Source organism: Phaenicophaeus curvirostris, chromosome 13 (genome assembly GCF_032191515.1).
Source record: "Phaenicophaeus curvirostris isolate KB17595 chromosome 13, BPBGC_Pcur_1.0, whole genome shotgun sequence".
Taxonomy (NCBI): Eukaryota; Metazoa; Chordata; class Aves; order Cuculiformes; family Cuculidae; genus Phaenicophaeus; species Phaenicophaeus curvirostris.
This window is the reverse complement of record NC_091404.1, coordinates 15,640,474-15,653,250: the sequence shown is the minus strand read 5'-3', so window position 1 is coordinate 15,653,250 and position 12,777 is coordinate 15,640,474. Positions and strand designations below refer to the sequence as shown.

Sequence of the window (12,777 nt, the reverse complement as noted above, 5' to 3'; positions counted from 1 at the left end):
GCAGCGATGCTGGCAGCATCGTTGGGGGTTGAAGATGCAGCTGAAATCGAGGTAGCGGAGCGCTATGCGGTTTCATTTTTGGCTCTGGGGGAAGTTACAGCTCGAATTAGCGGTACCTGGCGGCTTGTTGTGTGACTTTTCCTTTAAGGGGCAGCAGAAAGTCATTCCCTTCAGCACCTGTGTAAGGACCCCTAGCCTCTAGCTCCATTCCTCAGGAAGAAACTTACTGGCAGAGATTACTTTTTTTTTTTTACCTTTATTGATTTTCAACCTCGTGAATGTCCCAGTGAGCTGCAGGGAAGGATATCCTCTGAAAACTGAATTCCCCAAATTAGGAAAAATCACATTAAATGCATCAGATTGAGATATTCACTGAGGAGGAAATAACTGATGCTTTCAATGCCTGCCCTTCTTTGTGCTGTGTTAGCCCAGTTTGCCTATATTGATTATATCTGGGCTATCTACGTGGTTATAGTTTAATATCTATTTAAGCAAGTTGCTCAACTGAGGCCTTAAGATCTACACATTTGTGTCCTCAGAACGTTCTGAGCGTGATCTTTGGTTAGTGAGATAGCTGATAGTATTGAAATGTTGCCAAATTCCTGATTTAGTGGAGTTACAATTCAGTTTTTGTCTTTCCTGGTATGCTGCAGAGGAATAGCAGAGGGCAAAGGCTTTAGAGGGCTGGTTCTTCCAGGTGTTTTATTACATAAACCCAAGTTTGTCAAATGCACAAGATTCTTTGCAGTGTTATAAATAATAAGATAAAACATAAGGCAAAATTAAGGACTCTTCTTGTCTTTTCTTTGTTGAATATATTATGAAGTAGGTTTTTTTTCCCCAGCAGTACATTCAGTATCATTAGAATTCAGGTTACAGGTAACTTACCTATACTTTGGCCCTTGGAAGAACAAGAATTGTATCAGTGATTAAAAAAAAAATACACTTCCTTCAGAAATGTTACCTCCGAGGAATTATTGGTCTATCTTTTTATATATATAGATAGATATGTATATTTTTATATATATTTCATCCTTTCTCTTAAGTCTCTAAAAGGGCACAGGATTTGGTTTGATTGGTGATTGTATTTATGCAAGCTTGTTTTTTGGATCATACATTTTTCCCATGCTTGAAATTCGTTAGGTATAATTTGCAAAGCTGTATTGCTTCTTTTGTAACTACTTGTAAGTGCTGACCTTGATCTTGTATTGTACAAGATCAGCTGAAAAATCCCCAAATGCTTTCTAAACTGAATGAAAATCAAATCATCTGTCCTGGAAACCCAGCTACCTCTGAGATGAAAAACATCAAGGAGCGAAAGTTATGTGTGTATGGGGCATAAAGTTGTGTCGAAGAATCTTGGATGATAATGGAGGAAGATAATATAAGGAGAAGTATATGGAGAAATGTAACCTGGCCTGGCAGGATCTCAGAGAAAACCATGTGTCTTAATTAACTCAACCCTTTGCATCACAAGCTTATCCATAATTTAATGATATGACTTCTACTTCCTTAAAAATTCCTTTTCATTCTCAAGCACCCTTTTCACAGATCTATTTAAAAACACACCTGCCAACCATATGCTTGAAAAAAGGCTCCAGCAGCGTAGACAGGATATTCCAAATTCTTACCACAAATTAAATGTTGCTTGGTAATTACCAGGGACAAGAAATGTATGCTTGTTGCAGTTATAGGATGATTAATGAGTTTGGCACTAAATTTTGCTTCCCCAATCTGTCTGTCATTCCCCTCGATGTTTCAGCCCTCTGTTCCCTGTTAAGTTGTAATTTCACTCCTTAAGTTATAATGCTGAACACAATATAGAGTATTAAAGTTTATTATAAGTGGCCTTCCAAAGCTTGCTCCAAAGAGCAGTAGGACTGCACAATCCCCCTGCAGTTACATCCCATTTCTCTGTGTCTCCCTCCTGTTTTGAAAATAGGAAAAGAATATAAGGGGCACTCACAAAAAAATGCAAAAATCTCTTTTCAAGCCATTTAAAAGCTGTTGTTGGACCTACCATGTCCCCAGGTTGAACGCCATCTCTGTTTTCTTGCAGGCATCTTTCCCAGGGAATCTGCACTTAGTGATGGTTCTTCGTCCCACAGGGTTTTTCCAGCGCACCTTCACTGACATTGGATTTCGGTTCAGTCAGGAGGATTTTCTACTCAAGTTACCGGTACGAGCGTGCAGAGATGTTGTGCCTGTATGTGATTGGAGGCTGCCCATGCACTATGGGCTGGGGACTGACTACAAGCACCCAAATGAAGAGTAACTGGAGTATCTCTGCCAGAAATGCCCTATTTCCACCAAATTTCTCTCCACAAGATCCCTCCTGTAGCATTTTTCAGCTCCCTTGTGCACAGTTTGTTCCCCAAAGAGCACGTCTATGGTAGTGGGTAGTGGGATTCTCTACCTGTTTTCATGCCCTGCATGTCTCTGTGGAGGATAAAACCATGCTCAGGAGCTTGTTCAGTGTCTTAAAAGCCAGAAGATGTGTCAAGCAAGGTTTTTACTGTGAAATTCTAGCTAGAATTGCCATTTTCATCTTAGTGTAAACTCCATACCAACATCATGTTGGTATTTGTCTCTAAAATAACAGCTGAAATGATTTTATATTCTCAAGGCAGTTTCCAAGAATTCTAACCCCACCTTGATTAGAGAACATAATATTTAAGAGAACAAAAGTGTATTTATGGAATCTAAGCTTAACACAATTACAAATCCATAAACCAAACCAATTTCCTTTGGGAAATAATATGATTTTCACAAGCTGTGAATTTTTTGCTCTAAAATTATTGTCATTTGCACAGTTTTGAAAATTCATGCTTATCAGAGGGCAGATCAAGACACGCAAAAACTCATGAGTATGTATTTAAATGAAATTGGCCAACACTTCATGATGTATTAAAATTTATGTAATTTTTTCCAGATTAGTGGTCATCCCTTGCAAAAACCCACATTACAATTGCTTTCAGCTCTGTTCTGCAGTCAGGTACTACAGCATCTCACTATGCTTTGCATTTAAAGAAGAAAGCACTTGAGGGATCAGGGTTAGCTTAGAAAAATGGTCAAGTACATCAAATAAAAGCCATGTTAAGCCATAAGCATAAGAAGAAAGCCATTCTGTGGACAATATTTACAGCAAACGAAACTTTTAGATACATAAAAGATTTGTAGGCTGGATCTGTGTATGACTTGGGTAGAAGAGATGATCAGCTAACGGTGTTGCCTTGTTCGTAGGTTGTTATGCTGAGCTCAGTTAGTGACCTGCTAACATACATTGATGAACAGCAGCTGACACCAGAGTTTGGAGGCACCTTGGAGTACTGCCACAGCGAGTGGGTCATCTTCAGGACTGTACGTACTCATTTCTATCCCACTGTTTCCAGTTTGTCTCTGGCACACTACTTAGCTCCCTTCCTTGTCCTCTTGATGAAGCTGCGAATGAGGTAGCCATGATGCTGGACAGCCTTGTAAAGCTGGAAATATCCATCACCAAGAAGCCAAACAGATCTCCAGAGCCCTTCTGCCTGGAGGTGGTTCCCGGTGTAGGTTAATCAGGTTAAAAGGGAGATAGAAGAGGAATTGCAGGAATACATGAGATGGATCCTATGGCAGCTTCTGCTATGGACCTCCAATATATGGTAGGAAAAAAATATCTCTGAGTGCACAAGGACAAGCAGTGGAAAACAAAAGTACCTTTGCCCTATACTATCCATATTTAAGTCCCTATTGTGGATTCAAGTTGCACTAAAAGCCACCTGGCCGCGTTTTGGTGGCCACTAGCTAATGCACTGCAGCACCCATCAGCTCCATGTGTAGTGGACATCCCACCCACCTCTCTCAGAGCAAGCTGATGGGTTGCCCTGCAGATCTCAGCCTTGGCTCTGCACACACTCTTAGTGAGCTGTACTAATATCCTGAATCCTAAACTGACTGTGATTATCATCTCCTACCAGGCAATAGAGAGTTTTGCACTAACCGTGAAAGAAATTGCACAGATGCTACAATCCTTTGGCATGGAATTGGCAGAGACTGAGCTACCAGACGACATGTATTCAATCGAGCGCATCCTGTCCCTGCGCACAGAAAAGTACTACCAGCTCAAGGTATGTCTCATCAGCAACTCCACCATGTGTTTCCAGCCCTTATTTGCATAGCAAGATGGGATTCTGGGGTTTAACTGCCTATTTGTTTGGTGCCCACTCCTCCTTCCCTCCCATGCATGTATGCGTGTTGACAGACAAAATAAAACACAGCATGACTGTTTCTGTATGTTATCCTTACATTTGCCATCCACTCAAGCAAATCACCCTGCCAGCATCCAGCAGACTGTCTCAGCTGCCGCCTCCTTGCTGGCTGCAGAAGTTGGTGTCTGGTGTGCTCCCATCGTGGGCTTTGCATGTTTCGCTGGCGGGAGGGAGGGTGGGAGGCTTCATCGCCTGTGGGTTTGTGGCCCCTGATAGGATTCCTTCTGCTTCACCTCTGTGGCTGGAGGAAGATGCACGCAAAGATCATCAGGAGGTCTGGAGGGATGGTTTGTCCTCAGGTCCCTCTGTCTGCTGCAGCTTCCCCAGGGAGACTTAAGGGAACTGCACTGAGAGCATCCAAGGTGAAGATTTAGTGTGAGTGCATGGTACAGGGCATTCACGAATGCAATCCCTGTCTTCATGTGAGCCTTCACGTTTTATCTTAGAGGTCATTTGTGTCTTCACTGTTTTAAGATTTTTTTCACAGAATCACAAAATGACCTGAGTTGGAAGGAACCCACAAGGATCATTGAGTCCAATTCCTATCCATATGTGGACAATCCCAAAATTTACACTATTTTCAACTTTACACCAAATTTTCAACTACATGTGATTGTCATTACAATTATTCCTGGAGTGGAAGCTTTAGTGCAGCCAGCTGCTGCTGTATCACGCTGTTGTCTTTGCTGCCCCTGCTTATTTCTGGGGACAGCACAGGCCCTGTCCCCTAACCTTCCCTTCATAAATGGTTCCCATGCTAACAGCTATCTTGCGCAGCTTTGCTTTATGACAGGGTTGGTTTATAAAAGTCAAAGAATTGGATCTATTTTCATTTTTAATCACTTGGCAGTGAGTTCCCAGAAGGCTTCCTCTAGGAAATATGCAAAATGACATCCAAAGTGTGTTGTGTGTAGGCATAAGTGCATGTACATATGTAGGGAAAGTATCATTATAGATACTGCCAATGGTCCTGTATTTCTTCTAGGAAATTAAGAGAGCTGCAGAGTATAACAGCAACTGTGTATATTGCAATATAACTGACTGACTTAAACTTCACGCTTAGGACTAGAGCCAAAGTGTAGGGGGCAAATACCACACAATGTAGTCCTGTACATAAACCAATCCTCTGTGGAGCAATAAAACATGTCATGTGTTTTAATTCGCATATAAAGCACAGCAGTGCTCAGTACAAGGCATCTGTTGCTTCTAATGCTTCATCTATTAATTTTAAATATCACAACCACTCATTGGCTTTTGTCTGAAATGAAGTCCATTAGCTTTTTTCTTTTGTTCCTTCTAAGACCATGAAAGATGAAAGCAGATGAGAAACTGTGCACAGATTGTGGTGACAACAAGACATGGGATTGTTGTCTCTCTCATGACAACCCTAAGATTGCTGCAGCTGATTCCTGAATTCAGATAATGGGTCGATTAGAATAATTTGTGTAGCTGTGATACTGAACAGAAGCTGGTTGCAAACACAATGAAAAAAAGACAGAAATTAATTAAAGAGAGTGATTAAGAAATTAACCTCCTTGGTATACTGAATGGGAAACAGTCAAGTTAACACCTGTTTGACAGTCGAGCTATTTTGTTATGCATATAATGGAAAAGTTTGAATCAAAAGGAGAATGTAGGTCTCTGGAAAGGAGATATAAGAGGATGAAATAACAGCCAGCTGCAGTCTAAAGTGCTGTACCACTGTGGGATGCTCTTCCTATGGCCTCCTTTTATGACCGTGATGGAGAAGCATGGCCTTCAAGCTGCAGAAATACTTGCTTGAATACATGAACCTGTAGGTATATATCTAATACAAACCTGGCCGCTCACTGAGACAGACCCATGGTAGTGCTTTCCTCCTGCCTCTTGAACCATGTCGTGGCCTGATTTTTTCATGCATGCTAGTTTCCACTCAGCCTGGTGACAAGTCCATGGTTTGGCCTCTTCCAACTCAAGGGCTAATGCGGCATTAATGGATATAAAATGTCTGCTGAGTGTGTTTTGGTCTGATGGGTACTAGTGCTTCGTTTTGTTAAGGGAAACTAAGCTAGGAGAAAAACGACATGACTTATGCTTACCTCATGAAAAGTAGCCTGAATCAGAAATGCTTTGCGTTATGCAGGAAGATATTACAGCAGTCACAAAAGAGGGAAACTTGCTTTTGAGTAGTTTTGAAGAGCCTGACTCTGTGGAATGCAGTCAGGACCAACACCGCGAGAGGCCTGGGGACTGGGAGACTGTGAATCGGTGAGTGCACTATGTTTCTAACTTGCCTGATTTTTGAGTGGAAACACTCATATTATTTAGGTGTAGATGTGTTGTTTAGGTCACCTATCAAACAGGTAAAGATAACAAGACCAGAGTTTTGTTCCAGAACCATCAAATTCCTGGGTGGCTTCTGTCAAATGACTTTGTCCTGTTCTGATTTCCTCTCCTCACTGAGATGATGAGGCTGTGGAGCAGCTGCAGGGTTCTCCCATCCAGGCTCTCATGTATTATTCAGATAAATTGAGATAGCAACAACTGCTTCACACATGTGTCACTATCTGCAGCAATGATTTCATTAAACTTCTGAGCTCTTTGCAAGTCATATGTACATGTCCAATGACTTCTGAGAGCTTGGATCCTGAAGACCTGCATAGGTGATCTCTAGGGCTTGTCCATTCTCTTCTTGTCCTCTGTTTGCAAATTGTTCAGTCCTGTCCTTTTTCTGTGCTCAAGGTTACTTGGTCAGCTGCGTGAGATGGAGACTGCTTTTGATGGCTTCTGGGAAAAACATCAGTTAAAAATGGAGCAATATTTACAGTTGTGGAAGTTTGAGCAAAGTTTTCAAGAGGTATGGTCAGATTCAATTCTGTTGGCAGAAGGAAGAATTAGAGAGGAAAAGGAGGGGGGAGGAGAGAAGTTTTTATGGTTTTTATTATGAGAGTTTTTAATTTATGCTACAGTTCCTGGAATCTGACAGGGCTAGCTAGCCTGGGGAGACCACTGTGCTTCCTCATCCAAAGCTAATTTAGGTATTGCTGCCCTGCAGTCACATAGGTTTTGCTGATAGAAGCATCTTTAAATTTAGCAATTAGTTCTTGGATGTTAGTTTTATTATTGGATTTAGCAGTCTTAGCTAAAGTGTGATTAATTTTAGTCTGAGAATTATTTTCTGCCTGTGCTTTGTATCCTTTTGCAGCAGTCTTCTTCTTTGTGTCTAGGTCAAGAATGCCATTGAATTTTTAATGGGTCAGCAAGCAGAACTGCCCGACACTGGTGACAGTGTCTCCCAAGTGAAACAGAGGCTCAAGGACTTGGGTCATTTCGATGGTATGGCTCAGGTGAGATAATTTTTCACAGAAAGAGGCACTAATGAAACAAGAGAGGCACAGTCTGTATTAGGAGTAGGAGTGTTTTTCTGAAATTACCTGATTCTGGTTTAATTTGTTAGTAAGTGGCTGCACAAAAGGATTGATTTCATGTCTTCGCTTTATGCAGAAATGCAGTGATCAAACCGAAAGCCAGGAACAGGGTATTTAATTATCGCAGCTAAAATAAGTTGCTGAGCTACCATGAAAATCCAGAACAGATAAATGTCTGAACATAGAGGAAGCATGGGAGTTAATAAGCTGGAAGAAGAATTATTTATATGTTAAGCACTTTAGCAGTGCTAATAGGCAGAAACTTGTTACCAGGCACATGGAGAGGCAAAAAAAGTTGCTATCTTGACGTGTCTGTAATTTGAACATAACATATGGATGAAGATTAAGAGATATAGTGGCAAGAAGAGTGAAGAGAGATGATTCACAGGAGCCCAACTAAGGATGTAACTTCTGCAAAGGGATGTACTTAGCAAGCAGGCCATTGCCAGTGGAGAAATCACAAGGGATCTGGACAAAACAACCAGAGGCACCTATGAACATAAGAGTTCTAGGGGAAAGTTCTAAGTCTTTTTGGCCATTTGGCATCAATGTTTGTGGAGAGAGAGAGGAGGACCAAAAGGCCAGGCGGCCAGGATGCAACAGGGAAGCAGTCCCAATAGAAAGCCAAGCCTGGAGAAGAAATAACAGTTACACTGACCAAATGTGCAGAAAAGATAGCATGTCCTTTTCATCAGGCTTGGCTACAAAAGCCTCATTTGTTTTCGGCAGAAGCTTTTAACTGCTCAAATTTCCTTTCTTGCTTATGAGCATGGTGTGCCTAAACTGGCCATCAGCTGCATTTTTTAGAGTGCAGTTCCTGGAGCAGCAATATATTGCCAGCAGCCATTCACAGCATTGCTAGTTTGGTGAAATACCCTTTTTGGATAGCAAAAGGTTTTTTTTTTCCCACATGATGGGTGTCATTCTGTCCTGTGTAAGCCACCCATTCTGGCTACTCCTAGTGGCAGTCATCTCCATTTGTACCTGAAATCTGGTAAGACAAGAAAGTGCGTGTTGCTATATATAGATGTTTTGGCGTTATTTCAATAAGTGTGCAATCCATTCCCTTCCTTTTATTGAAGGATCTGATAGGGAAAGCTCAGGTGGTGATACTACATGGACACCAGCTAGCAGCGAATCATCACTACGCACTTAACTTGATCTGCCAGCAATGCAACGAGCTGCGGCACCATTCTGATGTCTTGTCTGATGAGATCAAGAGGAAGCAGATGCGACTGCAGAAGACCTTGGATCTTCATACTCGACTTCAGCAGGTAAGAGTTCAGAGATAGTCAGCTTCTCTATGACGTTACCCTCTCCACTTCTTATCTGGAAGCATCTGAAATTTTCTGCAGGTCATGGTAGGAAAGGCTGGAGGAGCGCTTCACTCCTCACTTATCTGACTGAATTAGCAAACAGATATATGCTGGTGCTGTGAATAGTCAGCAGAAAGAGGTCGGCATCTCCAGAGGGCAACTCAGAACACCAGAGTTCAGCTGCTGCTGTTGGTCATGCTTTCATGTTGAATCCATGTATTAATTGACTTTCAAGGTTTTCATACCCAGTGTGATAGAAATAATGCTTTCAGAGAAACTCCAGCCCTTTTTTCTTAGCGATTTATTAAGAATGAACATAACTGACTGTAAAATAAGGTGACAGATTGGTAGATAGGCGCAGCTGCTGTGTGCTAGCATGGAAGTGGAGTCATGTGGCTCCAATGCTCTTTGATATCTTAATCAGCATCAAATATTCATTTAGGAAAATTCACGCTAATTAGACCAGAAGGCACGCGGCTGTAATATCCTTGAGGCCTTTAAGAGAAGCAGCAAAGTTTGACACTGTTCAATTTCATTGTCTAGGGGTACAAGGGAACTTGGTTGTTCTTTCTGTGTGTTCCACTTCAATGTTGTAATAATCTGTGGGGACAGGCATTTATTTCCTCAGCAGCCTCTTGGCTGCAGAGCACTGTCCTCTCCTGGGTTCCTTGCAGTCCTGGTTGGTGCCAGTGGTCTAACCAGTGGCTTTGCTGGAGCACCCTGTGCTGAAATTTATAATCCTTATTCTTTTTAAAACATGAATGCAATTACTTTGATCGTTCCTCTCAGTTCAGGCCTGCACTGAGCCAGGCACTTATCTCAAGAAACCTGCCTGTCTCGTTGTAAACTCTGTAGTGCCCTCTTCAGCTTTCTGAGTTGAATAAATAAAGATCTGCTTATCATTTGCCTCAGCTATGCACTAAACAGTACTTCTGTGTCAGTTGTACTACTGGTTTTATCCTGGTACAAGCGGGAGCACAACTTGGCTGGGTATGTTGAGGACTGCAGTCAAACTCCAGAAAAAGATGCACCCTTCCTGCTTTCTAATAAAAATGTAATAGCTGCCGAGATCTTTAGGAGTACTAATTACCTCTATGTTGAAAATACAGATCCAATAAATGATATTACTCATGGGAACCTTGATTTAGTAGGGGTGTTGCTCATGGTCTTGCTCTCTGTGTCTGTACTGTGCTGTCACCAGGCTCTGCAGTGCTGCGATGAAGGTGCCTACCTGCTTGCCAACCAGCAGATGGATAAGTGCCAGTCTAAAGAGGGCGCTCAGAAAGCTCTCCAGGACATAGAAAGATTCCTTGAAAGCTCTTCAGCCTATTTAAACTATGATCCCCAAGCCCTACAGTACGATTTTGAGTCAGTCTTAACATCTGAACTGAAGGTAAGCAGCCCCTCTGCTTCCTTGTTACACAAGTGAGAAGAAAGATCAGACTATTTTGTGTTGTTGTCAGCTTTGTAGTTCTGTTTTGAGCCAAAATGCAAAATAATGATAGTTACTTGATCATAGGAGTCTTCTTCACTCTCTGCAGTGCCACGTACAGTCAGTGCAGGTCAAGCTTGAAAACGTTCGAAGCATGTTTGAGAATCGTCAGTCTTGCTTCAAGAAGCTGTTGGATAAACATGTACGACCTGTCCAGCTAGTAGCCCCTCGACCAGAAAATCCACCAAGATCAAAATCACCATTATTCTCTCCTAAACATGGTAAAATATTTTAAGTTTGTGGTATTTTCAGCTGATAATAGTGCTTTGAGAAAGTAAGAGTAAGGCTAAGGATGATTTTGAGAAATGAACTAGACCCTGCTGGCTACAGAGTTGTTGTGTAAGGTTCAATGTATATGAAATGATTTCTTATCTTTCCAATTTTGGTGTCTAGCTTCCCATACCTGTGTGAAAAATGCAGCTGGTTGTTTAGTATTTATTTTCACTTCCTACTCAGTGAAAAAAAGACTGCTGTGAACAGTCCATTCTTCCAGCTCTCCTTTACTAGCATCCTACTGGGCTGAAAACTGGTGAATTAGTGCTGCAGGGAAAGAGGTCAAGGTTTATAAATTTAATAGCATACTTATTCTCTGCAACAGTCCCTGTAACTGTCTTGAGCTGGAACTGACATAAAATTAGACTGATGTTTGCAAAGGAGCTTGGAGAAATGAGGAGCTCAGATCTCATGAACATAAAGGAGAAGCTGGATGCTTAACTGCCTTTGATTCCTTGAGGCTGTCTTCCTCAAATCCCAATTGTGGAAAAATTAATGCCCATAAAGGTACAAATTCTGGTTGAACTGAGGTCACTGAATGTTCTGCCTTGATTTTGGTAATGGAATGTGGCACAATGTTAGATTTAAATGCTAATATTCAAACTTCCATTCTTGGCAGCCTTGCATGTATCAGAATTAAAAGCATTCCAAAGTAACGTTCATGTATTTTAAACCAGGGAGATGCTAAGCTATGTGGGAACATTAAATTCAATGATGTGGCTGCATAAAATAATTACACATTTGTGTTTTAATGCAAAAGTTTTATGATGAATTAATGAATATTGGTAATGGTGAATTGTAGAGGTGTCATACAAACAGTAAAAGTGGCTGCAGTTCAAGGACTGACTGATGTAAAGAGCCAGGCTAGCGGTGTATGGGGATAAGGCTAGATGCGGTGAGGGGAACTAAGCTGCTCAAGGTGCAGGGCAGTGAAGCAAATAAATCCAAAGTGTCTTTTTCCCCAGGCCAATGCCACCTTCGCTAGCCCATACTGTCCTCTAAACCCCTTTCCTCAGCCAGGAAAAAAGCTGAGCCTTTAAACTAAACTATTGCCCATTTTACCCAATTTAACTTTTCCAGCTCTCTAGAAACAGGAAAGTGTTCAGGAGGAATTATTGACTGAAAGAGTAGGGGTAAATGGTTGGTCACCTCCGCGGGATGTTGTGAGACCATCATCAATCAGCTGGACTTATTTCATGCCTTTATGGGATGCACATTTTTCTAGCGAAGGCACTCAGTTGCCTGCAAAGCATGGGTATCTGCTATTAATCCTCTTCCTGAAAGAGAGGATCAACTGTGTTGAAATAAGCATAGCCCACAAGCAGGGAAAGACAAAAGACTCCTTTTTGGATAGATCATGGCAAGAGAGCTCTTTAATAAGACCTCTGTTTGACACAAAACATCAAAATGCTGGAGGCCTGCTGGTGTGATGTGCAGTGTCAAAGACGCATGCTGGGCTCCACCTGGAGTGCTTTGAGATGGATGGGTTCCATGGTGTGGATTGAAACCAAACCTCCTCTGAGCACATTACTTTTGTCCTTTTTTTCTTTCTTTTGTTTGCCCCCGCCCCCCCCTTCTTTTCCTGTCTGAGGACAGATGCTTCCTCCTTCATCTTTGCCCTGGATTTGAAGTCTGTCTGATAAATGTGGTTCTAATTTTGAAACCACTTTTTTTGGGGGGGGTGGGTAAAAAGAGTATATGTATCCTATCCTAAGCCATAAAGCATAGTGAGATGTGCAGAAGCAGTATAGCAGGCTATGGCAGAGCCTGAGTGCTAGGGTGAAGTCATTCCACAGAACACGGAGCTGCAGCTGGTGATCATCTCCCATTTAATTTCCTATCCCTGTTCCCTTCCTCCCAGTGGGAGTCTCCCGGTAGGACCACGGGCAAGTCCTTGCTTCTTTTGGGTCTTCCTGTCCATGGTGGGTCCCCTCACGCACACCTCTGATCTGCTTCCCAACATACAGATCTCTCTCTTTCCTCATTCGGTGTTTTTACGAGCAGAGGTTTAAGCCTCCATTGGTGTGATAATAGCT

General features: G+C 42.0%; 1 protein-coding gene across 1 annotated transcript in view; it reads left to right on the top strand.

The window, feature by feature from the left end:
* The window catches only part of MCF2 (MCF.2 cell line derived transforming sequence), a 50,340-nt gene that overhangs the window by 19,593 nt on the left and 17,970 nt on the right, over positions 1-12,777 (top strand). Inside the window, exons 5-13 of the mRNA XM_069867752.1 lie at positions 2,060-2,179; positions 3,244-3,360; positions 3,963-4,112; positions 6,376-6,500; positions 6,975-7,089; positions 7,460-7,579; positions 8,743-8,934; positions 10,178-10,369; positions 10,518-10,689. Coding sequence (XP_069723853.1) covers positions 2,060-2,179; positions 3,244-3,360; positions 3,963-4,112; positions 6,376-6,500; positions 6,975-7,089; positions 7,460-7,579; positions 8,743-8,934; positions 10,178-10,369; positions 10,518-10,689 — 1,303 coding nt within the window. The remainder of the gene's footprint in view (positions 1-2,059; positions 2,180-3,243; positions 3,361-3,962; positions 4,113-6,375; positions 6,501-6,974; positions 7,090-7,459; positions 7,580-8,742; positions 8,935-10,177; positions 10,370-10,517; positions 10,690-12,777) is intronic.